Genomic DNA, 25,632 nt, shown 5'->3' on the forward strand with positions numbered 1-25,632 from the left:
CACATGTACTCTGGAAGCTTCCCTCATGTCCCTTTCAGTTATTAACTCTTCAAAAGACAAACCCCTATCTTGACTTTCATGCCATCGATTAGCTTTGCCTTTTTTGAACTCAGTATGGATTCTTTAGTGCCTGGCTTCTTTTGACAACAATCTATATGCAAGATTTGTCCATGTTGTTGCCTGTGGTAGTTGTTGGTGCATTTTTATCTCTTTGTAGTTTTCCAGTGAATGCACACGATTTATGTATGCTTTCTAGAGTTGATGGATATTTGAGTTGCTTCCAGTTTTGAGCTAAAATAAATAATGCTGCCGTGAACCTTCTTGTACATGCATTTTGGTGCCCATATGTATGCCTTTCTCTTGGGCGTACACCAAGAGGAGAGATTGCTGAGCCTTCGATTATCCATGTATTCAGTGTCAGTACGTACAATTCTCCAAAGTGGTTATGCTAGGTCATACTCCTCCCGAGAGTGTTGTAGCTTCCTATTTGCTCCACGTACTTGTGAACACTTGGTATAGTCGGCCTTTTTAATTCTAGCCATTCTCATGGGTGTAGTTTTAACATATACATATCTAGTTGTGGTTTTAATTTGTATTTCCTTGATGAATAGTAATGATGAACACCTTTTCATTCGTTTGTTGGCTATTTGGATATCCTCTTTCCAGTCTTTTGCCCATTAAAAAATTTGATTAGTAGAATTCTAAAGGTAAAACTTCTGTCATATATATGTATTGCTGGTAATAATTGCCTTTCATTCTTTTCGTGGTGTTTTTTGATGAACAGAAGTTTTTATTTTTTAATTTTTTAAATTATAGTCAGTTTACAATGTTGTGTTAATTTCTGGTGTACAGAAGTTCTTAGTTTTAATGTAGTCCAATTTAGCAATCTTTTCCTTTGTGGATAGTGCTTTTTTTTCCATTTAAGAAAATTTTCCCTACCTTAAGGTCATAAGTATATTCTGTATTATTTTATGGAAGACTTATTGTTTTAAGCTTATATCTTTTTACAGACTGGGTTCTATTTAGTTGCTGGTGAATAGGCATACTTTTGATTATTATACAGTGATCTTATACCTTGAAACCTTGCTGAACTCTTTTATTAGATCTGTTGTTCGTACATTCTTTTGAATTTTCTAGGTAGATAATTAAAATACCTGTATATAACGATAGCTTCATTTTTTTTCCCTTTCCGACCCATATGACGTATACCTTTTACTTCTTTTTTCCTTCCTTCCTCCCCCTTCCTCTTTCCTTCCTCCCCCCTCCCCTTTCCTTCCTCCTTTCTTTCAACTATATTAGCTAGGAACTCTAATATAATTTGAATAAATGTGATTGTTGGTACCCAGCATGCTTGTTTTATTCCTGACTTTATGGTGAACATTTCTTCTATGTTAACATCAAGAGTTGTATTTGCTTTATTTTTCGGTAGTCTTTCTTTTAAGCAAGTATCTTCTATTCCTGTTTTGCTGAGTTTTTGTTTTGTCGGTGCTCTTACTGCATTTATTGAGATGATCATATTTTTAAAAATCTTTTAATCTGTTCATGTGACTCAACATCAATACCTTTTTCTGATGTTAAATCACTTTTGCAATTCTTGGTATAAGCCCTACTTGCTCTTAATGTGTAATCTGTATATATATTACTTGATACATAATCTGTATATACATACATTGGACTTGGTTTGCTAATATTAATTTAGGGGTTTTAAGTCTATATTTGCAGGTGAGATTACTCTTAATATAACTTTCAGATATTGATGAGCATAACTTTCTAGTATTATCCTTGCCTGGTTTTGGTATCAAGACTATTATTAGTCTCATACTGAGTTGGGGAGTTCCCCTCTCTCTCTTTTTCTCTCTTAATGGGATGGTAGGTATAAGATCAGGGTTATCAATTACTTGCACAACTGATAGAATTTACCTGTAAAGTCATCTAGACCTGGTATTGTGTGTGTGCGTGTGTATGTGCGTGTGTAGAATTTAAATCATAGATTCAACTTCTTTAATGACTATAAGGCTGCTTACATTTTCTTTTTTCTTGACTTAGTTTTAGTGAATTTCATATTCATAGTAGAGTTTTCATTTTTTCCCAAGTTTTCAAAGTTCTTGGCAAAGTTTTCTGTAATAGTCTCTTAAGATTATTAAAATCTCTACTGTTTTGATAATTGTATCCCCCTTTTCTTTTTAATATTATTTATTTGTGTCTACTTCCCTTTTTTAATCAATTATTCTTGATAGAAGTTTGTCAATTTTATAAGCTTTTAAAAGCAGAGCTTTTAATTTTGTTGACCTCTCGATTTTTATTGGCTTCTGTTCTATATTGTTTACTTTCTCCCATGTCATTGTTCTTTTTCTATTCTTTGAGCTGGGCAGTTCATTAATTTTTGACTTTTGTTATTTTCTTATAAGCCTTTAAGGCTATACATTTCTAAATACAACTTCAGGTGGTTCTTACAAGTTTTTGATAAATAGTATTTTTACTGTCATTTTAAACATTTAAAATTTTCCATTATTCATTTTTCTTTAGTCCATGAGTTGTTTTGAAGTGTTTGAAAATTTTCAAACATAATGTCTTTTGGTGAGTTAGCTTAAACCCAATGTGGTCAGAAAATGTGGTCTGTGTGGTATAGTATGGTACATGATATTCTTTGAGATTTGATGAGATTTGCTTTGTGGGATAGAACATGGTCATTCTGTCTAAAGGTCCGATGTACTTGAGAAGAATGTGTGTTCTCTTATTCTTAGGTGTATGGTTCTATGTATAGTCATTAGATCAAGTTGATTAATTGTGTTGATCAAATTTTGGTTTTTTAATTTACTCAATTTATCAGTTACCAAGAAAGATATATTAAAATTTCCTAGTATGATTGTAGATTCATCAGTTTTTTCTTTCAATTCTGAGGCTTTATATTCTTGAGTATATTTAAGCTCAGAACTGTTTTATCTTTCTGGTGAATTGTTTTTGTTATCATTATGAAGTGGTCCTCATTTCTAATGATGCAATATGTCATAAAATCTATTTTTCTTATACTAATGTAGCTACACCAGCCTTTTGGTTAATATTTCCAAGGGTTATAATTTTCTCATTCCTATACATTAAACTTTCTGTAATCTTATGTTTTTATAAAACCTCTTGTGTATATGTGTATGACTAGATTTTAAAAAATCTTACAGAAAATCTGTAGCTTTTAACTGTTCCTTTTGGTCTGTTTATATTTATTGTGATTACCAAGTATTTGTATTTCTGTTATTTTGTACTTTCTCTTTATTGAGGTTTTCTTTGTTTCTTTTTCTTCTTTTCTCCTTTCTGTTGGATTAATCAATTTTGTTTAGTCCTCTTTGTTCATCTCTGCTTCCTTGGAAGGAAGGAAATGTTTTAATTTCTTTTTTTATCCTTTTATTAAAATAAAAAAGCACCTATAGAAAAGTGCAGCATACACCTGAAACTAACACAATGTTATAAATCAATTACACTACAGTTTTTTTTGAAAAAGCATAGGTATTGTAAGAAAACGGCTTGATAATTTTCACAAACTGAAACCACTTACATAATCAGCACCCAAATAAAAAAACCCAGAACATTCCCAGCACATCAAAGTCTCCCTTATGCTCCCTTCTAGTCACTTGCTACCCTCTACCTCTTGTAGGTAACTGTTAAACTAACTTCTAATGGCATGAATTAGTTTTGTTTATTACACTGTTTAGTATATGTTCTTGTACCTGGATTTTGCACTGTACAGCATGGATTCTTGTGTCTAGCCTCTTTGCTTAAGTTTATGTTTGTGAGATTCATTTAAGTTTTTCTGTGTAGTTGTAGATATTTTCTTATGGTTGTATAGTATTTCATTCATAAATAATGTTTATCCATTCTGATATCAATGGGCATAACTTAAATTTTTTAACACACATACTTGCCTTAAAACTAAAGTTGAAGATATTATTTCCATTGTTTCTAGCTTCAATTCTTGCTCTTGGAAATTATTTCTAGCTTCTATTGTCACTGTTTTTCTAAATTTTGATCCTTATGGATAATTTGTCTTTTCTCTTTGACTATTTTCACAATCTTTTTGTCCTTGGTTTTCTGCATTCACAAGATGTCTAAGTGTGAATTTACTTTTATTACCCTGTTTGGAACTCATGTTTCTAAATCTGAAGATTCAACTCTTTCATCAGTTCTGAAAAGTCTAAGCCATTAGCCTGTTAACTTAAGAGCAGTGAGGTTTCATGCAAGATTGTGACACAAGCAAATAAATGTTCAAATAAAAATCACTCTGCTGCTTATTGGTTGGTTACTTTGGGCAAAACATTTGAACAGCTTGTGCCTCAGATTCCCCATCTGTACAATGGGGACAATAATAATCCATGTTCTTCATACCTCACAGAGCTGCTTTGAATATCTAATGGAAGAATATACTCAAAATTGCATTGCAAATTAAAATATGGTATACAGATAGCAAAGGACCTAGCTCACTGTAGGTCTTCAATAAAAGTTGTTGTAAGTGACCTCAATACATGTCTGGTAAACATTTAATGAATAAACAAGTGTAGGATAATATTACTTAAGTATTTTTCTTTTTCTTTTCCTTTCCACAGCCTCCAAAAAGAAATGCAAGAATATGTTACTCACGGGAGTGACCTATGCATATACACATTATAGATATATATGAGAAGTTGCTGTGATGGTTTAGATATAAAATAGAATTTTATTCAGTTCCCCAATTGTTAGTTTTCTAAAATATAAGCCATTGTCACTACCGCTGGTGGTGTTTAATGTTGCTAATCTACTTTTGTTCCTTTTGTCTGTATCAGTCATCAGAAATTTTGCCTGTCCTTGTCTTGGTATTCATTTTTAAATGAATTAATTTATTTTCTGTATCTCCAATTACATTTTGTGGAGACAGTCTAATGGAAAGTTCATTGGTTTAAAATTAGGCAGACCTGGGACCAAACCTTGGCTTTACTCTTTCATGACCTTGTGACATTAGGCAAGTCACTTTACCTTTCTCATCTTCTGTTTATTTTTCTGAAAAATAAGGAATTCACTAATGATGTGTCTGCCATGTGGCTACTGCTCCTTTAGGCATTTGAATTACTTCATTTGTATCCTTGTAGCAGCCTGACAATATAGATGTTATTATTCCTGTTTTACAGGTAAGGAACCTGGTGTCAGAAAAGTAGAGTAACTTGCTCAGGTTCATAAAAGTAGTATTCATTATAGCGCAGATTTTCACCTGGGATGTCTCATTATAAAACCTGTGCCTTCGCTAATATCTGAGAAAGTGTTTTGCACAATGCAAGACAGTAAATGTAGGCTCTTTCTTAGGGTAGTGATATTGTTCTGTAATTTTCCAGCACTTGGCATTTTGCCCTGCACATGCACTTCTAGTAGGCACTTCTTAACTAATTGTCTATTGTCTCTAATTATGCTGCTGTTCTTTTAATCATTGCATGTTGACTTTCTAGCCAAAGGGAAAGGACAGTCCCAAACCAGAATGAATCTTAACACTGCCTTGGTTGAGGATATAATCAGCCTGAAAGATGTGGATGAAGAAATGAAGTCTGTAATAGAAGCACTCAAGGATAATTTCAATAAGACTGTCAATATAAGGACCTCACCAGGTTAGTGACTGAATCAGTACTTTGGAAAGGGGCTTCGTGGAAAGCGCACTGCGTTGGTAGAGCTAGGTTATAGTTCCAGTCTTGTCACTTACTAATTGGTGACCATGGGCAGTTACTTTACTTCTCTGGTCTTCAGTTTTCTTGTCTAATTCCTACCTTATGGCTTTGGGATGGGTATGAAAATAAATGAGGTAACATGTGTAACAGTCCTAGCACAGTGCCTGACACATACTTAAAACTACATTTGTCCATGTAGCAAATATTTGTCTTCTATGAACTAGGCATTGTGCTGGCACACAAAGGTGAACAAAAATAGGCATGGTCTTTGCTCTTATGGAATTATACTCTCAAAAAATGGGAGGTTTTTTAATGACTGTACTATGAACACTCACAGTAGCTGACATCTTCTGTCTGATTTTTCCAGCTTGTCCTGTTTGGCCATTCTGATCACTTGCTAAGAACCAACTTGCTGCAAACCTGCCCACCTGAGGCATCTCTTTACCCCCGAGCTCGACCAGGGAGATTCCGTTTGGGTTAATAACTTCCTGAAAGTGGCTTTTCTAAGCGGGAAATGTCAGAACTCTCTAGGAGAACTGTTTGCAGATGTGATGGAAGAAGTGAGTTGTCAGCTAATGGTGCAGGCAGGCAGGAAAAATCCAACTGCTGTTAAATTGGCCTTTTGGAAATTGTCATCATTCTGGAGTCAAGCCTGGGATGGTGTCTCAAAGTATCTATGGGAGCTTGGGCTGCTCCTACTCACATCTTGGTTAGGATAGTCCATAAGGAAACTAGAAAATATTTCATAAACTTGTTCCTAAGAAAACGAAAGGAAAAATACACACCTCCATTTATAAACACCAGCAGAAACACACACAGTTTAGAGACGAGATCCAGTGTGAAACCAGAAGACCATTCTGTCATTGGTCAACCCTGGACTGGGGCATTTCTGCCTTTGCTGACAGTAGAGCGTGCCATTCAATCTCTCCCAACTGTTTATTTTAAACTTGCTTATTATTTTAGGTATGAAGCTGATAAAGTGCTTTGTCTCCCCTGTGCTTTCTGGCCTGTTAACATTCTGCAGCCGAAACCAGAGAGCAGTTTGAGAGGAGCTCAGGGAGAAATGTGATACTTAAAATTAGCCAGCAAGCTCCGCTCTTGTTGAACTTAAAAAGATGATGGGCCTGGAAGGAGGTTGGGAGTGTAATTTGTTAAATGTTAACCTCTGCAAAAATGAGGGGCAGAATGAGGCTGAGGGAGATTCTCGCTGGGGACAGATTGAGGGAAAAGGATTTGATGCATTATGTCGATACGGATTTAGGGAATGGTAACCACCGTAGTTGCATACTGAAAAGCCCATGTTGGGACTTCTGTGGCAAAGGATCTAATGGCAAGTCAGGAAGGCTGAATTTAGATCCATTTTCAAAAGGCCTCCCGTTGGTATTTCCTCTTTGCTTCTTTCTCTTCAGGGTTATGTTTGTGCAGTGTTCTGTGTAGAACTTGGGGCCATGAAGAGACTGGGTGAAGCAGGCTGAACTTAGCCAGTCTTTTTTTTTGCCAGATCCTTCCATATCATCTTTCATTACTGTCTGAACCAGCGGGCACTTTTCCTCTTACACCCCTGTCTATCTATCAGCAGTTCCTATCTCCAAGATAGTTGAGTGCTTTAATAGTCGTCTAAAATACAAGTTTATTCATTTGTTCATTCTTGCCCTCTCTCATCCATCCATCCATCCATCCATCCATTCATTTATTTATTCATCACAGCATTAGTGAGCACGTATTCTGTGCTGATTACAGGTGCAATAGATAGAGAGGAAAGATATTGTTTCCACCTTCCAATAGCCTAGATCCTAATATGAAGGGACAGACAAGTAAACCAATGTGTGTAAAACCATATAGCAAAGCAGAGCAGTCAAGACCCTGGCTTTGGAGTTGATCAGACCTGGGTTTTGATTTCAGGCTCCATTATTAAGAGCTCTTGTGACCTTGGACAGGTTATTCTCTATGTCTCAGTTTCTGCATCTGTAAAATAGTGGAACTGTCTCATGGGGTTATTGTGATAATGAAAGTAAATCCAGTATAGAAAGCATTTAGCACTGCATCCTGCCATAGGAAGTATTCAGTAAATAATGGTTATCATTATTATAAGAGTGTGCACAGGATCCTCGGGAGCTCCTAAAGGGGTTTATAATCCAGCCTAGGAGGTCAGACAGGATTTTTGAGATTAGATGCCATCATAGCTGAGTGTTAAAGAGTGAGCAGGAGTTATCTGAGCAGAGAAGGGCATCCTCAGTAGAAGGAAAAATATATGCTAAGGGTCCTGACGCAAGAGAGGACGGGCTGTATTAGAAAATTATAAGTAGGTTAGTTTGGTTAAAATACAGGAGAAAATTGAGAAGTAATAATAATAGTTAGCATTTATTGGGCCCTTGTATATGCCAGGACACAGTTATAAGAGCTTTCCATAAACTCTTTCATTTAATACCCATAACAACCCTGTGAGATAAGTACGATTTTAATGCCCCATTTAGAAATCAGGAAACAGACGCCCAAAAGGTTGAAAGGACCTTCCCAGGGTCACACAGTCAGGAAGTGGCAGGGTTGGTATTTGAACCCAGGTCATTGGTCTTTAGAATCATGGACTTTTCCAGATTGAAGCCAGTGGTGTCAACAGCCTTCTAGCTTGTGATGGCATTGAGCTGAGTACTGCGTTTCAAATCAGACCTTTGGGCCATCATATGGTGCTGCGTTATTCTAACAGTTTGCCAGGACAACTCCCAATTTGTTCAAAAGACCCTTTCCTCTCACTGTTACTCTTTGTGTATCAGGATGAACCATCCATGAGTGGTTCTTACTATGAATGGTAAGATTTTTCTCCTAGTTCTCATTTGCATGGGAAATCAGGGAGTCTGAATAATGCCATTTTTCCATCTGTAAGTATATGCTTACCTTCTTGGCAAGAAAATTTTGCCCGGGGTTTTCCAGAGTTCAGATGTGGACAGAGATCAGATCCAGGATAACAGTGAAGTAGTAATGGTGTCTCCCCCCGCCCTTCCTAAAGGGGATCTAAGTGCCAAAATCAAGGTGGTATAAGGGAACAGTTTCAAACCTGGCTGCATGTCAGAATCATGTGGTGATCTTTAAATAAAAAAACTTACAAGCTCCCACCAAATCACAGGCTTCCCAAGCACCTGTGGAATCAGGATCTCTGGGGGTGTGGGATATGGAGCCTCGAAATCTAAATTAAAAAACTCCCTGGGGATTCTGATACACAGCCAAATTTGAGTTACACTGATCAGGGAAAGAGGCTTGATTAGAGCTGGAATTAAGCACACCTGAGTTGGGGCTGGGCTCCTGCTCCGTTTTCCTTTTGTTAGCTCCATAATCTTGGTCCCTTTAACCTCCCCACTTCTCTGTGTGTGCAGTGGAGATAGTGATCCAGTGTTATGGGCCAGTTGTAAAAACTCAAAAGACTAGTCAGTACCTTTTTTATGTTTATTTTTTGGTGTTTATTGTATAGTCACTTGCTTATATTTTGTTATAATCCTCACTATAATCCTGTAAAGTCGTCATTTTTTAGTTGAGTTGGAAACTAAGTTACAGAGAAGGTAAATAACTTGCCTGAGGTTTCATGGTTAGTAAATGGCCAACTTACTGGGAGGTGACCAGTACTCTTTTCTTTTAGTTCTCAAAGTTCGATGTCACAGAAAACTGCTCAGGGCCAGGCAGACCAGGACAGTTGGCCACCCTGGTTGCTGGTAAGGAATTCCATCCTAGTTCTGTCAACATGTCAAAGCTCTTTCCATCACATGACACCGCCGCTCCCATGAAAGCCTCTTGAACTGTCTTACCATGTTAATAAGGGACCCTAAATATTAGTTGAATCTGAATTTGATAGAGACTTAGATGTGGGCCTGCTGAAGTCCTTCTGAATTCTAAGACCCTACATTTTTCTTTTAGGATCCCTTGATCATATCACGGTGGTAACTGCTAATGGGAAGCTTGCTTTAAACCAGATTGGCCAGATCTCCATGAAGTCGCCACAGCTAATTTTGGTGAATATGGCCAGCTTCCCAGAGGTAAGGTGGCCTGGCTGAAAGGGTCCCTCTCTGTGGTCTCTTTTTCTCTTTTGGAATTGAGGAGGCTGGGTCAAGTCAGGAGGAAGTATTCTCTCCAGTTTGGGATGGAACAAGAGAGAAAGCATAATTAAGGGAACTTAAAGACAAGGAAAAGCTCTCTTCCTGTTTCTAAATTCCTTTTCTGTTTAACTCAAACACTGTAGAGGCCAGGCAAATAATCTGAATACTGAGACAGGCCCCATCTAAGAGAACAATAGTGAAAATGTGGGGACTGGCCCTTGGCTGTCGTGGAGGGGCTGTGGTAGCCTCTGCCCAGCTCCCGCTGATCCTTCCCAGGCAGAAATGCAGGCCTGGGAGTCAGATATTACCAGATACTAAGATTTTAACTTACAGAAGCAGCCAATAACCCAAATTTTATGTAAATTCTTTGTTAACTATTGATAACTAATTCCCTTTTTTTGTTTGTTTTATTTTAAGACTGTGACAACATATTAATGGGCCTTGTTTGGCCTGTGGGCCACCAGTTTGTGACTTCTGCATTAGTATTTGGAGCAGACCTTCCAGGAATTCACATTCCTTTCAAACTGGACTGACCCTTGTAGAATATTGCACAGAGCACAGTGCTTCCAAGGCTGGAAGGTGGGTTGCATTAGGTCACTGCAACCTTGAGGCTGTGATTTTCAGTCTAGGTGAGGAAGATAAATGGGCCTTTCCTTATTGGTCCAGTAGGAATTGACCTGAATTGGGAGTCCTAGAGGACCTGGAATCTGGTCCCATCTCTCCCACCAGCTGGCTGTTTGGCCTTGTGTAGGTTGCATCACTCTGGGCCTCCATTTCCTTATCTGTTACTATGAGCTGAAGGAATCTGAAGTCCCTCCCTATTCCGATGGTCTCTTTCAGTAGTTCTAGCCCAAAGACGTAGACTCAAGTTGACCCTGCTGAATTTGACAAACTGGATTAGAGATTTGAGTAAGAGAAAACCCTTGCTATGAATGAACCATTTCAAATCAGAGCACTCTTGTAGCTGATGTGCCAGCCACACTTGTGGGGGGCTGTTACTCACTACTCCCCATCTCTATTTTCCATATTACAGCCAGAGCGAGCTTTAAAAAATATATATTGGGTTATGTCATTCCCAGGCACTCAGTGTATCATTGGCTTCAAGTATCTTTAAGAAAAAGATGACCATGGCCTGGAAGGCTTTGCATGATATGGCCCCGGCCTGTCTCTGCAAACCCTCCAGTCCCACGGTCATTCTTGCACACTGCTCTCACCACGCTAGCCTTTCAGTTCCTCATTCCCTTTACATCCTTGGGGCCTTTGCATATTCTGTTCCCTTTTCTTAGAACGCGCTTGTCTGACTAATTGCTGCGCATATTTTGGATCACAACTGACATTACTTTCTCAGGAAAGCCTTCCCTAATCTACCCAATCTCAGTTGTTCCTCCACATTAACCACTTTTTACAACACGATTCTTTTCCTTCATTGTACTTATCATTATTAATAGTTATGCATAATTCTTTACATCTTAATTTTCCATCTTGCTTTCACTAGATTATAAGCTTGGAATGTAGGAGTCATATCTAAATTGCACATTTTGTCCAGCACGTAATGCAGTGCATGGCACATGGACACACTCAGTAAGTTTTCCTCAGATGAAAGTATACTTGTCATTAGGTTGATGGAAGGGAGACACTCATTCCTGGGGTTACTGAGGAGCAGAGAGATGGACAGAAAGGGAACTGTCAACTCTTTCCCTTTCTGGCCCCCTCTGAACCACTGAGGCCTCTCCACCTTGTTCATCTAATCCCATAGGCACTGCGGGCCAATTTAGGGAATAGCCTCCTGATTACACAGCTTGAAGACCTCATCAGGCAGATTGCTTTTCAGAGCCAGCCACTTCTGTTATTAAATAGCAAATGGCATTCACAGAAGAAGCATCTGATTGGCCACCAGAGCATCTTATGAGGCAGGAGGAGGTATTAACAGCTTAATTTTTTCTTAGGAAGTTGGAGTATATCTTCATTTTTCAAGCAAAGCTTCTTTGCCATTTCTCCAAGTTGAAATTCTCTGGGTTTTGGAAAAAAAAACATCACAATCATCTCAGTAGGGAGGTTCTTTACAAGGACAGAGTGAGGAAGTGTGAGTTACATTGTCTTTTGAATTCCTTTATCTCATCTGGTGTATATATTAAACAAATAGCTCTAACTAAACATTTCCTTCCTCTAGTTTAGAAGCTGTCCATGGAGTACCCAGGTTTATAGGTTCAAAATGCTGAGCTAATCCTCTCGGTGTTTATATAATTCCTTTCTGTTTCACATGCGGTTGGCTTTCTTTTCAGACCTGAACATTTCTGTGTCATGCCGTAGAGACACGGTGCAGATTTACATGCATAATCTTTTCAAATGCATTGAGTACAGAAAACTGCATTGCATTTGTTTAGCATGTGTCCTGCTTGATAAATGATACACACGGTTGCTGCCTTCCATAAACTTGCCTGCAGCTAGAGTTAATGATGGGAAAGAAAAGAAGGGAGTGAAAAACCACAGCGTGATTTGAACAAGGCAAATTAAAAAAAAGAAAATTCTGTAGGCTCCATTATTGCTCTCATAGAAGGAAGAAAGCAAATGTGTGTTGAGCATCTCCGGTGTTACCAGACACTACTTTCTCATGCTTTGTTTCATGTGATCGACACAAATACTCTCTGAAATTAAACATTATTTATTCCATTTTATAGGTGAGGTGACTGAGGCTCAGAGAAGTAGACTCTCTTCCTCAGGTTCACACTGGTGTGATTGAGCAGAGATTTGAGCAGGTCTGTTCAGCACTGAAGCCTCTGCTCCTTTCACTGTCCGTTCATTAATTCAACAGATATTTTTTTGAGTCCCTGCAAGTCAGCTGTTGCCTTAAACCCAAACTGTCAAAGGACTTGTTCACCTGTCTCTTGTCCTTTAGCATAGACACGCACTAGGTATGAGTGTAGATGTGAGTGAGTTAGGTTTATTAGTTTAAAAGTAGTAACAGCAGACATTGCTGATGGATCACAGCACTCTTTCCTGCCTGACCCCAGGTGGGATCTGTGATCTTTCTCAACAAGGGACTCCAGGCAGCCACAACCAGTGGGTTAGTGTTGCTGTTTGCCTTTGGGTACTGGTGGGCATCACTTCAATGAGGGGATAAAGGCTAAGAGATGGAAATGCAATAGAAATATATACCTTTTTGTCTGAACCATGAGTAGTTCCAAAGTCATGTAGGGAAAATGATTATAATTCCCTGAGTTTCTGTGTCCCACCAGATCAAACTAAAGTATACATATTTAGAATATTTTTGAAGAACAACCTCTTTTAGTAGGTCTTTTTTGCAAATGAAATCTCTCCTGATTCACATTTTTTTCTGCATGTGAAAGACACAGAACAAGCATAAAATAGTATAACATAAGGCTTTTCAAAAAAGCTCGTTGCATAAGTATATTAATGCACAGATCTGAGCCAGTGCATTAATATGCTTATTCAATAAGCTTTTCCTGAGCACTTACCATGTGCTTGGCACTGAGTCTTAGACTGGGAAGATGTAAATATTGAGATACAATTCCTGCCCAGCTTGGAAACAGCAGTGGCTGCTCCCATGCCTGCCTGGGAAGGTTGTGTGGCAACACTTGGTCCAGACTGTGGAAGGGTGATGGTTACAGCTGAGTTGTCCGTCATTCAGTGAGAAGCTTCAGAAGACGAGGATTGGGAGACTTGAAATCAGGCCACTCCTTCAATGTGGTGATTCTCCCCTTACTGCTAACTTTAAAAATCTGTGTTTCATTTCATTAAGGGAGGTGGCAGTTCTCTTGCAGAGGAAAATTTCATTTCTTTATCCAACTCTTTTATTTGCCTTGGCCATACCCTTTATACACCAGACCTAATTCCAGATTCTTTTTGGCTATTAAAAAAAGATCAAATTCCCTGTGCCAAAATGACTGAATACATTGAGCTAGGGGATGTGGAAAAAAAATAGAGCCAGAGTAATAATATCACTGGATAGAGAGTTGAGGAGCCCAGACTCTTCTCTTAGCTCTGCCAGTAACCTGAAGGTGATGGGTGTGGTCCTCATGCCATTGCTCTTGGCTCTCAGGGACTGTCTCTGTGCTTAGGGATGTGACCTTTTTGAGTGGGTCCCTGCATACATAAGGAAGGGACTGTACCTGATGATGTCCAAACTCTCTTCCAGCCCCAGTAGTCTGTGGTCAGAGGTACATTTTAAGAGTTTACAATTTTAAGCGGTGGCCACACTGTTAGATTCTGAGTATAGCCTCCCGAGGGGATGGTTTATCTGCATGTGGAACACTAGTTTGTCTTTTTGACCTTATGGTAATACCTCATGTCCCTGTAGAATTAAGGTCATTTTAGAATGTAATGGAGAAGCTTTTTAGGGACTCCCTTCAAAAAACAAAACAAAACCTGGAAAAGTAGAATAGGTGTGCAACAAATTTATTTAAACCAGAAAGTATAGGGAGGAACTCAAGGCTGGGAATTGACTCTGTGAATCCAAGTGATGTGGACTGGCTCTGGTCAAACCTAAAATTCTTTTGAAAATGTCAGAGGCCTTGTTTTTATGAATTCCATGCTGTCATGCCAGTGAAGTGACCTCTCTTCCACACTGTTTTCTTTTATACTTTAGGATTATGAGCTAGGTGTGGTTATAATGTTGCTTGAGGTGAGACGAGGCACTTTGGGCAATCAATGTAGCAGTGTGCCACCTGGCACGTTAGAGAACTAGACTGTGTCCGAGAAGACCCTGGAGGATGTCAGGACAGCAGGGCATCAGCTAAGTGATGGCATCAGCTCAGCCTAATTTGGGGGTTTTGTGCATTCTTACCTTTATGTAATAAGTTTATAAAATAGCGCCCCTTGCCTGGGTGTTACAGGCACCCAGGCACAGAGCAGGATGCATTGCTCATGTTACCTCATTTCATCCTCCCTGAGATATAGTACCACATGGTCTCACGTTACGACATGGAGGCTCAGAGAGGTCAAGCATGTTGCCCAGGGTCACATGGTTAGCAGACCTGGTATTTGAACTGAGATCTTTTTGACTCCAAAGCCCATGCTTGTAACTGGTATACTGTACTACCTTTCTTGGAGCACACAGCAGCAGAGATTCATTGCTCATGCCAAAGCATGAGTGAGGTTGATGTGCACGTAGATGCGAATGAGTTAAATTTATTTACTCATTCCAAATCACCACTGGTATATTTTGAGTGTAAAATATCAGCTGGAATTTTTAATGTATAAAATCTTTCAGCTGTCTTTACACCAATCTTTGCACAGTCCAGCCCCCCTCCCTAGAGAATTTATTGTGGTTTTGATCTGTGTTGCCTCAAACCATTGAAATCTTTTCAAAGAAGCAGAGCTGTTTTCTTTTTATTTTTTCCTTCTCTTTGCTTTTTTCCCTCCCGCAGTACACTGGTACCAGGAGTGGACATAGTTTGCTATTCAGCTTGATCAAAGCACTCTACACCAATGTAACTTCCTGATCTTACTGGTAACAGAACTAAATGTTTCCATGTTCTGCCAAGATGGGTTGCCAGTTATCGACAGAGGGCTTGCATCTGGTAATAATTATTTACTAATTCTGTTTACCTTTTGATCTGGTTTTCAGTGTACAGCTGCAGCTATCAAGGCTATAAGAGAAAGTGGAATGAATCTGAACCCAGAAGTGGAAGGGACGCTAATTCGGGTACCCATTCCCAAGTAAGTCTGGCTGAAATTCGCATATTTTGATGCAATGGGGCAGTTGTCTTTGGAAGGAAATCAACACTCCATGATACTGTTAGGCCAACAGCATACTTTACCTATACCTCTCATCCTGGCAAACTCCAGCATCTTTTGAGATCCAGCTTACTGAGTCAGATGCAGCAGTAAACTTGACAAAGTTTTTGTCTTCATGTATTTTACATCCTGGTTGGGAAGATAGGACACATAAATAGGGAAAGTCATTCCAGAAAATGAAATGCTATGCGGAAAGAAAGGTAATGTGATCCAGTAGAGAGCAACTTGATGAGGTGATGGTGGCAGGGACAGCTTTAGCTGGGAAAGACTCTTTAAAGAGGTAACATTTTCGCTGACAGTTGAATATTGAGAGAGAGCCAGGCTAGGGGGAGAGCTTTCTAGGCAGAGTGAGCAGACAGCACAAAGGCCCTGACTCAGAAAAAACTTTGATGCTTGTAATCTCTAACTCAGGTTCCTTACAGAGTCGTTTTCACATTAGTCCTTGCTTGTTGAAGAATTTTAGGCATAAGAACAGAATATTGTTAATTGTATAAATATGGAGAACTTAAGAGTTTTAAATGCATGAAAACATGTTTATTTTCAAATTAAAAAAGAAAAGAAATGACAAGACCTTGACATGTTTGAGGAAGAGAAAGTTGTTGTGTCTGAAACACATGGAGGGAGGGAGGGACTGATAGGAGATGGGGTGGGACCAGTGAGAGGATGGTGCTCTGGGTGTTACAGGCTGTGGTGAGGAGTTTGGGCTGTACTCTGACTGTAGTGGGAAGCCACTGGGAGCACTTAAGCAGAAGACCTGATCTGATGTTGACTTTTCTGGAGTCTCTCTGGCTGCTGAGTAACACATGGAATGTTGGAGGCAGGGTAAACACAGGGAGAAGAGTCAGGAGGCCACTGTAGTGGTCCGGGTGAGATGAGAATCTTCTCAGATGCCGTAGCAGGCAGAATTCGTTTCTCCTGTAATTTCATTTCTTAATTACCTTTAAATCCCTATTCCTACACACTGCCTCATATATAACAAGTCCCAAATAAGTGTTGAATTCATTCATTCAGTCATTCAACAAATATTTATTAAGCACAAACTGCATGCCAGGTACTTTCTTAGATATTGAGATAGAACAGTAAACAAAACAACAAGAAGTCTCCATCCTCCCAGGCATTACTTTATAGTCAAGTAGGCACAGTAAATGGGGAAATAAATAAATGTGTAATGTAATGGCAGGTGATGATAAGGATAGTGAAGAAAAAAGTAAGCAAGCTAAGGGGATAGAGTTGGGGGTTTTATTGTAGACAGGAAGGTTCAGGAAGGAAGTGGCATTGGAGCAGAGACCTAAATGAAATGAATGGATGAAGTTTCCAAATAACTAGAAGGGAGATGGAATGTGTTGCATGCCAAGTCATTCTGTGCTACAAGCATCCTGTATTCCTTTACACGTATCACCTCATTTGTCACACAACCTCTGTAAAGTAGGTTCTTTCCAGGTGTGAAAATTTAGGCTCAGAGAGGTAAAGTGATATCTCTGAGGTCACACAGGTTATGCTGAAGCTGAGGCCAGGTTTAGTTGAGTCCAAAGCATCGTGATGCACCCATGCTAGCAGCTAGAATTAATACCAACACCGAGAGTCCAGGAACTTTCCCCACTGAACTTTTTTCCTGCTTTATGGCAGAAAACAGCTGCCTTATTCCATCATGTGCTCAGTACTCCGTAAGTCCGAATTAACACTCTGCTTTCAAGTCATGTGAAATGGGAGCAATATAACATAGTGTTTAAGAAGCATAGACCTGGGTTCAAGTCCAGTACCTGTTTGCCTGGTTAGTTCATTGATTTGCTTAGCAAATTTTCTACAATTGTGTTATGCACTAGCCTCTGTGCTGGGTGCTGGGGATGTACGGACCTGATATTTGCCTTTGTGGAATTCAAGGCTGTGCCAGGCCTCTTGTTTATATGACCTGCAGCTTACTTGTGGAATTTACTCGTACCCACAGTTTATAGATGAAAAAAACTGAAAATCAGAAAAATTAAGGGACTTGCTCAAGACCACATGGCCAGTTAGTAGCAGTCAGCATTTGAATCCTGAGTTTCTCTGTGACCAGGGTCTAGGCTGTTTCTTCTGTGCTCTGTATAGCTAAGTAATTCTGCACAGTGCCAGGACTCATGGACATCAGAAGCAAGACCGGCAAGTGGAATGGATGGTAGTCAGTAGGTTTATTTTTTAGTTCTTGCTCTCCTGTCTGTGAGATCTTGGGAAAGCCCCTTAACCTCCCTGAGCCTTGGTTTCCTCATACACGAGGTGAGGGGTCCTCTCCCCGTGGCCTGCCAGGCCCCTTGCAGAGCTCAGGGATGCTGTGATGCTGGGAGTTGGTGCCGCAACATGCTCGGTGCTGGCTTGGCTGCTTCTTAGAGTGGCCCAGTTGTGTATCACACTTTTCTTTCAAAGAGCTTGTTAGCACGACGTGCGTCCCTGCAGCCCCACACGAGTTAATGATTGCTCTTGTGCGTTGTATATAAGTTTGAAAGGTCAGTGAGTTTAACTTGAATTTCCGAAGATGTAGGGATCTGTTACACTATATTTTGCATTATTTTATGTTGGTTAATGGGTGTAATCCAAGAGAAAGTTGACGGACCAAAACCGTCTGCTCCTGCAAACCTCATTTTTTATATACTTTCTTCCCCTTTGACAAGGTGGTAAGGTCATGAGGCCCCTTACTGAATTATACATTTGGTCGTTTTCCAGATAAAAAATGAACGATCTGTTCTTTATTATGGAGGCTGTGCCATGTGAGACGATAAAGGTTGACTTAGACGTGAAGAAGACCAAGGTTTTTATTTGGTTTTGGCAGTGACTCCCATATGACTCCAGGCATGTCACCCTGGCAGCATTGCTGCCTTCTGGTTCCTTATTTGTAAAATAAATGAAATAATACATGATGATAGGTAGAGATTTAGTGAGATTAGTAGAGAAAATAGATTAAATAGTGTGTTCTCCTCAGAGGAAAGAAGCTATATAAATATAAGATACTAATACTATTTCAGCAGACTTAAAATTTTCTATATATACATATATAATATAATTTTACTTCAGGAGAAAAGGAAGAAGTGAGGATGGGGACTAATATGTTGAGTACCAGCTATACGCCAGGAACCATTAGGTGCTTAACATACTCAGGAAAAGTGGAAAATTATGATGGTTAAATTGGTGCTGTGGTGTCTAGAAGCATGAAATTGCGTTCTGATCCTTCTCCTTTTTAGCTGTGTGACAATGGCAACTATCTCTACCTCTCTGAATCTCAGAGAGCTCATCTGTAAAATATTTATAGGACTTGCCTTATATGGTTGTTGGGAGATTTCAGTGAGATTGGGGACACAAAGCTTTTGATGTTCGGCAAGCACCCGGTTAATGTTAGCAAATATTTCTTCATCCACTTTTAATAAGTAGGTAGGTGTGTCACTCCCTTTTAATGGTGAAGAAACTAAGATTCAAAGAGGTGACACATTGGCTCTAGGCCACCCAGCTGGTAATTGGCAAAGCTGTTAAGAGGAAAATAACACCCTAAAGCTTGTTAGGAGGTGGGAGGGAATCAGAAGCATAAATTCCGAGTTTCTGATGGTAAAATTTCAAGTTTAGTTCTATAAAAATTTACCTTTCCTGGTTGATTGTGGTTCTTCCTCTGCATAATTATAGTCTGCAAGTTTGCTTTTTCTCCTTAACTCTGGATGCCCAGAATTAAGTTTTATTGCAGTTGCAGCAGATCTCAGCTGGTACCTCACCCTCATTACACTTCTCTGATTCTTATATTCTTATTTAAATGAGTCTACTGAGTACGTGACTCTTAACTGTAATCTGCCTCCGATCCCTTTGGAAAGTAGGCGGAAGATAAATCCTAAATCAATAACAGGTCAGGCTTGGAGCCTGAGTGGTTCTTATCACCAAGCCTTCTTTTCATAGCCTCTGAGAATCCAGCTGTGTGTGGCTGTGTGCGAGTTTTTCTCATGGCTGGCCTCTGGTTCCTTGTCCCCACTGACAACGTGTGTAGCTTTTGTTTTCTTCTCTGGCCAGTGAAGTCAGTCCACTGGATGGATTCTTTGAACATTTCTGTTAATCAAGATTCACTGATACAGTTTCTTCTATTTTTCTTTCTTATTTATGTAATCAAATTCTGGATACTGTTTATTGACCACCTGCTCTATGGGTATAATGCCTGGAGGTGCTGTGCTGAATGCTTGAGGATTTCACCCTGAATTCTCACACCACCACTCTGCGGTCAGGAGACTGTTCTTATGCCCACCTGCCTGATGAGAGATCTGAAGCTCCCAGGAGTCAGTGCCCCCTGTCGTAGGGCTACCAAGGGGCAGAAGCAGAATGGAACTCAGGTCTTACTTCCTGCCTTTTTCCCTGTTCTTGTCTTCTGATGGCAGGTTCATCTGGTATATCAGTCTTTTTAATCAGGGACCCTGAAAAGTTTTGAACAGGAGTTGATTTTGATCAGGCCAGATTTCTGCCCCCATCCCATTCACATCTTCATTATGCTCCCAAACAAACCAACAACTACTGCCTCCTTACTCATTGTTCTACCAAATATCGATGAGAAAACCACACAAAGTAGAATGAGGCTGCTTTGGTTTGCAAGCACTGAGTTCACGTCTGGCTTTAAATAAACCTGTAAGGAATCACGAATTCGCTGCAGAAATAAAAGCACATAAGATTGATTCATTCCCCAGCGAGGCTGCATCCTTCCTGGATTGTCCTCCCTTTCATTATTTCTCATCAGTGTCTGTAGTGGTTTTGCTTTAAGTAGAATTAAATAAAAAATTAAAGTACTTCCATCCTATTCTCCATAGGGCACTACTTTTGGTACCTTGATTCACCAGATTTTTCTTTTATGCAACTTCAGACACATTTTCCTTGTAATGATATGGGATTATATTATACATACTCTTCTGCACTTTTAAAAAAATTGAGTGTGTCGTTGCTGTCTCCGATGAGAGTTTTTCCTTATTTTTAAGGGATGTGTAGTGTTTGCATGTTATATATAGTGTTAAATAGTTCCCAGTTGTTGAATATCCCAGTTGTTGTTTAGCATTTTTCTCTTTACTAACAGTGTTGTAATGATCTGCTAAGGCTTTGCTTCCTGTTCTTCTGCTGGGAGTGGGAAGTGGTAGGGGGGACTGTAGTTGGGGAAGAGGTGAACAGAATGTGGGGGGGCCTTGGGGCAGCCTCTGCTCCTTGATTGCCCCAGTGCTTGTTTGCACCAGTACGCTGTGTATTGCTGAGCTTCTTAGAGACATGGACATTTCAGGGCCAGGAGACCGTCTGCAAAACACCCCGCTGACCCCTCCAGTCATCCTCAGACCCAAACTTGATGTCACTCTCTTGGGAAATCCCACTGATACTTGAATGGCTCTCTTGACTCACTGCATGGCAATAATAATGTTAAGTAAAGTGACTGTTTACTGAGTATGAACTATATTCTAGGCCTTGTGCTGTATTATTTAAGTCATTTTATTCTATTATGCCCCCCCCTTTTTTATACATGAGCTAAGTAAGCCTGAGAGAGTTTAAATAATGTGCTCAAGTTCATTTAGCTAATAAAGATGGAGTTGTGCTGGATTTAAGTATGAGTCTGCTTGCTTCAAAGTCTCTTCTTACGTCTCTGGACTTCTGAGAGCACTTTTTCTTTTTGTAATAATGGGCAGCAATTGGTATTTTAAAGTTTAATTATATACCAACCCAAGCCATGTGGAGCATAATTACCAAAGCTCAAATCAGGGTGCATAATCTGAAAGTGAATTTGTGTGCCACTTTTTGGTGTGAGAGGCAGTCTGGAATATAAGGTACATGTTTTTTTCAGTCAGCTTTATTGAGATGTAACTTACATACAAAAAATTAACCCATTTCAGTTGTGGACGATGATGAACTCAGACAAATAGATGTGTCCCTGTAGCCGCCACCTCAGTCCTGATGTAGAACAGTTCAGTTGTCCTGAAAGGTCCCCGTGCCCCTCTGCAAGTCACTTCCCTAACCACTTAACTGCTTTTATGAGAATATAAAATTTTTATGCTGTAATGTGAAATTTCTAGGATATTCATAAGTTTATTCAGCAGATATTTATTGAGCACCTACTGTGTGTCAGGCATAGCTCTAGACATGGAGAATAGAGCAGTGAACAAGCCAGACAAAACCTCTGCCCGTGTGGAACTTATGCTTGGCAAATGGACAGTAACACACACATATGGGGTGTGTGCCAGATGGACATATTTTTCTCTCTGTGTAGAAAAATAAGGCAATGAAAAGAAATAAAGGATGTCATAGATGGGGGTAGCGGGCTGGTGCCGTTTTAAGTAAAGTGTTCACAGAAGGCTTCAGGGGGAAGGTGATAGTCGAGCAGAGAACTGAGGATGTGAGGGAGCAAACTGTGCCTATACTCAGCGCTGAGGCAGAGAAAGCAGCAAGTGAAAAGGCCCTGAGGTGGGAGTCCTGAGGTGTTCAGGGAATAGAGTGCTCATTGGCTGTAGCAGAACAAGGGAGGGGAGAGAAATAGGGGATGAGGTCAGAGTGAAATGTAGAGGCCGAGATCATGTAAGGTCTTTGTATTAGTCAGGGTTCTCCAGAGAAACAACCAATAGGCTACATATGTATCTGTATCTGTATGTATATCTATATCTGTGTGTATATAATGTACACACATCCATGCGTATATATGGATATGTATGTATATGTAAACTCATCCAAAAACACCCTCATAGGAGCACCCGGAATAATTTATTGAATGTATGGATATGTATATGGATGTATGGAGATATATATATATATATATATATATATATACGTGTGTGTGTATGTACGCGTGTGTGTGTGTACGTACGTGTATATGTATATGAAGAGGTTTATTATAAGGAATTGGCTCCTGCGATTACAGAGGGTGACAGGTCCCAAGGTCGATAGTGGACAAGCTGGAGACTCAGGAGAGCTGATGGTGTGGTTCTGATCTGAGTCTGAAGTGCCTGAGAACCAGGAGAGCTGATGGTGTACTTCCAGTCTAAAGGCCAGGAGACTCGAGACCCAGGAAGAGCTGTTTCGGTTTGAGTCTGAAGGCAGAGAAAAAACCATTGTTCCAGCTCTGAAGGCAGTCAGGAAGAGGAATTCCCTCATATTCAGAGAAGTTCCCTATTAGTTTTGTGTCATGCAGGCCTTCAACTGATAGAAGGAGGCCCATCCACATTACAGAGGGCAATCTGCTTTGCTGAGTCTATTGATTTAAATGTTCAGCTCATTCAAAAAACCCTCAAAGAAACACCCAGAGTAATGTTTGAGCAAATATCTGGGTTTGCTTGTGACCCAGTCAAGTTGACACATAAAATTAACCATCATTGTCCTTATAGGCCATTGTAAGGATTTTGGCTTCTACTTGGAATGAAATGGGAAGTCATTGGAGGGTTTTGAGCTAGAGAGTGACATGATCCAATTTAGGTTCTGTAAGGATCATTCTGGCTGCTATTTTGAGAATTATACTGTGGGGAGGCGAGGGTGAAAGCAGGGACCAGTTAGGAGCTATTAATCCAGGTATGATGGCGGCCTGGACTAGTGTGGTGATGGTGTTGGTTAGAAGTGGTTAGATTCGGGATGCATTTTAAAGGAAAAGCTGTCAGGATTTGCTGATGGATGGAGTTGCCATTTCCTGAGCTGGGCAGACTGGGAGGACAGGCTAGGTATGAGGAAGAGCAGGTTTTGTCCATATTTATTTTAAGGTACTATTAGACATCCAAGTGGAGAGGTCAAGTATGCTGTTAGATATGTCAGTTTTGAGTTCAGAGGACATGTATGGGTAGAGAGAGAGATCGGGAGGCATGAACGTGTAGAAGCCAGGAAATTAGATGAGATTGTTTTAGAGAGCAAATATAGCTGACAGAGAGAAGGGTTTGGGAACTAAGCCCTGGACACCCCACATCAAGGTTTCTGGGTCAGGGCGATGAGGAGGAACCAGCAAGAGAGACTGAGAATAAGAGGCCAGAGAACTCGGAGAGTGTGGAGGCCTGGAAACCGAATGATGTGTTTTAAAGAGGACGGACTCATCAGCTGCACTGGCTCTTGCTGTTGGTCAAGGAAGGGAAGGTCTGAGAATTGATCAGTGAATTTAGCAACATGATTTGTTTATCAGTTAATCTCTGGGTATGAAGGAAAGCACAGGGTTAGACAGCCCTAGTTTCAAATCCCTCTTCTGTCATGCTCTGGGTGTATCAACTTGGGTCCTCTGAAAGCAGATGCCAGGACAGAATTAGTTGTGCAAGAAATTTATTGGAAAAAAGGCTTGTGAAAGAGACAAGGTCCAGGTCTGCCACCAGTGAAGAAAGGAAAAGAGGAGGGTTGAGTAGAGGACGACTCAGACTGCAGTGCGTTCTGAGGACATCAGCCAGGTGGCTGGGGCGTTCCTGAGTGAAGATTGCCTGTTAAAGGAGTCCCTCTGCCACATGTAGTCATTGGCTGGTGGCAGTCTGGGAAATATGCTGGCTGTAGTCACCTTGTGCAAGTCACTTACGTTTTGGAAGTTTCAGCCTCCTTTTCTGTAAAATGGGCATAATTTCTGTGATTATTTTTTGAAGAGTAAGGGGAGATTATATGCGATTCTCCTAGCGTGAGGCCTGGTATGTCATAGATACTTAATAAAGTTTCATTTCTTTTTCTTACAGTATTTGTTATTCTCTAATTCTCCTGGTTAAGGAGTTCTTGGAAACATTCTTTCTCGGACTGGGAGTAAAACCAATGATATTTTCTTTCTGTTTGCAGATTTCCCTTTTAGACCATACACTCTCTTTTCCTCTCTTCCTCACTAACCCCCTCCTCCAGCCCCATGTTCATTTTTTTTTCTATCTTTTCCTCCATTTTTAGGGGTGGGAGGAGTTGAGTCATTATGTTGTAATTATCTTGGAATTTAAGTTGCTCAGGAACTCTGTAGTTTGATTGTTAATGAGCACTTGGTTTGTTCTTTGAATATGAATTGTGGGGAACAAGACCTCCTGGAAGGTATAGCCCAAAGAAGAAAATCCAGTGGCTTTTCCTGCCTGTGGTGCGAGATTTGCTTAGTGTTTCTGGAAAGGCCGAGAGGCCTTGACTCTTCTTGACACCCCCAACCCACTGCACTGCTCCCCAAGACCTCACAGTAGTTGGATAATTGCCATCATCAGCTCCCACTTTTCCTCCCAGTGTTGTCAGCGTTGATAAACCTTATGCCTGGACCAGGCTCCTTCCTTCAGACTTTGTTCCAAGGTGACAGCATGGAGGAGAATTCTCCTTGGGATCGGACCAGGGAGTTTCACCAGAGAACAGAAAAAGTCCTGGGTCATGGTTCTCCTAGCCTGGATTCCCTTTCTCAAGTGTTTTTTCTCACCATATGCTGATGTGCAGCTTCTCAAGGATGATGACCAGGTTTTTCCAGGGAGAGCAAACTGGTAAGGCAGGTAGGAGGGTCCCCAGGCTGAGTTAAACAGGGAGGCGGAGCTTCTGTGCAGCCAGGAAGATTGGGAATTGATGCCTGCAGGAGCCAAGGGTACAGTCAGAAAAACTCAAAGAAGAGAACCAATAAAATGAGTTATGTGACCTTAGGCTAGTTATTTCAACCGTCATCTGTAAAATGGGATAATAGCAATATTTACTTTTCTGAAGAGTTACTGGGAGAAACTCATGTGAAGGGTACAGGGGAGAGGGAGCAGGACTAGACAAGGAGAGCCTTTAGACCGTGATGCAGGTCTGACACCAGTGAAGAAAGAAAAGATATTCATGAAATGAGAAGGAATGTTCTTTTTAAAATTGTCATTATCAAGTGAACTGTTAGTGACTATTCCCATGACCTTTTCCACATGAGGACTGTTAACTGTTACAGGGGAGCAGTTACTGCCATTCCACGGGTGAGGAAACCATGCACGTTGCCTGCCATTAAGCTTTCCACCCAGGATGATGATGAGAACCAGATAACAGCTTTACTGAGATATATTCACCCACTTAAAGTGTACAATACAGTGGGTTTTAGTATAATCAGAGAGTTCTACAACCATCACCACATTCAATTTTAGGACATTTGTTCATCATCCCACAAAGAAACCTTGAACCCACTAGCAGTCACTCCCCACTTTACCCCAGATCAACTCCCCTCCCCAGGGATTGTT

At 40.2% G+C, this 25,632-nt stretch overlaps 1 protein-coding gene across 2 annotated transcripts in view; it reads left to right on the top strand.

Annotated features, from left to right (window-relative positions):
* MRRF (mitochondrial ribosome recycling factor) overlaps positions 1–25,632 on the top strand; it is a 53,503-nt gene that overhangs the window by 7,184 nt on the left and 20,687 nt on the right. For both annotated transcript variants that reach the window (XM_045517580.2, XM_010956185.3), the window contains exons 3-5: positions 5,463–5,618; positions 9,579–9,697; positions 15,345–15,436. In XM_045517580.2, the coding sequence (XP_045373536.2) occupies positions 5,463–5,618; positions 9,579–9,697; positions 15,345–15,436 (367 nt within the window). The remainder of the gene's footprint in view (positions 1–5,462; positions 5,619–9,578; positions 9,698–15,344; positions 15,437–25,632) is intronic.

Source organism: Camelus bactrianus, chromosome 4 (genome assembly GCF_048773025.1).
Source record: "Camelus bactrianus isolate YW-2024 breed Bactrian camel chromosome 4, ASM4877302v1, whole genome shotgun sequence".
In the NCBI taxonomy this organism is placed as follows: domain Eukaryota; kingdom Metazoa; phylum Chordata; class Mammalia; order Artiodactyla; family Camelidae; genus Camelus; species Camelus bactrianus.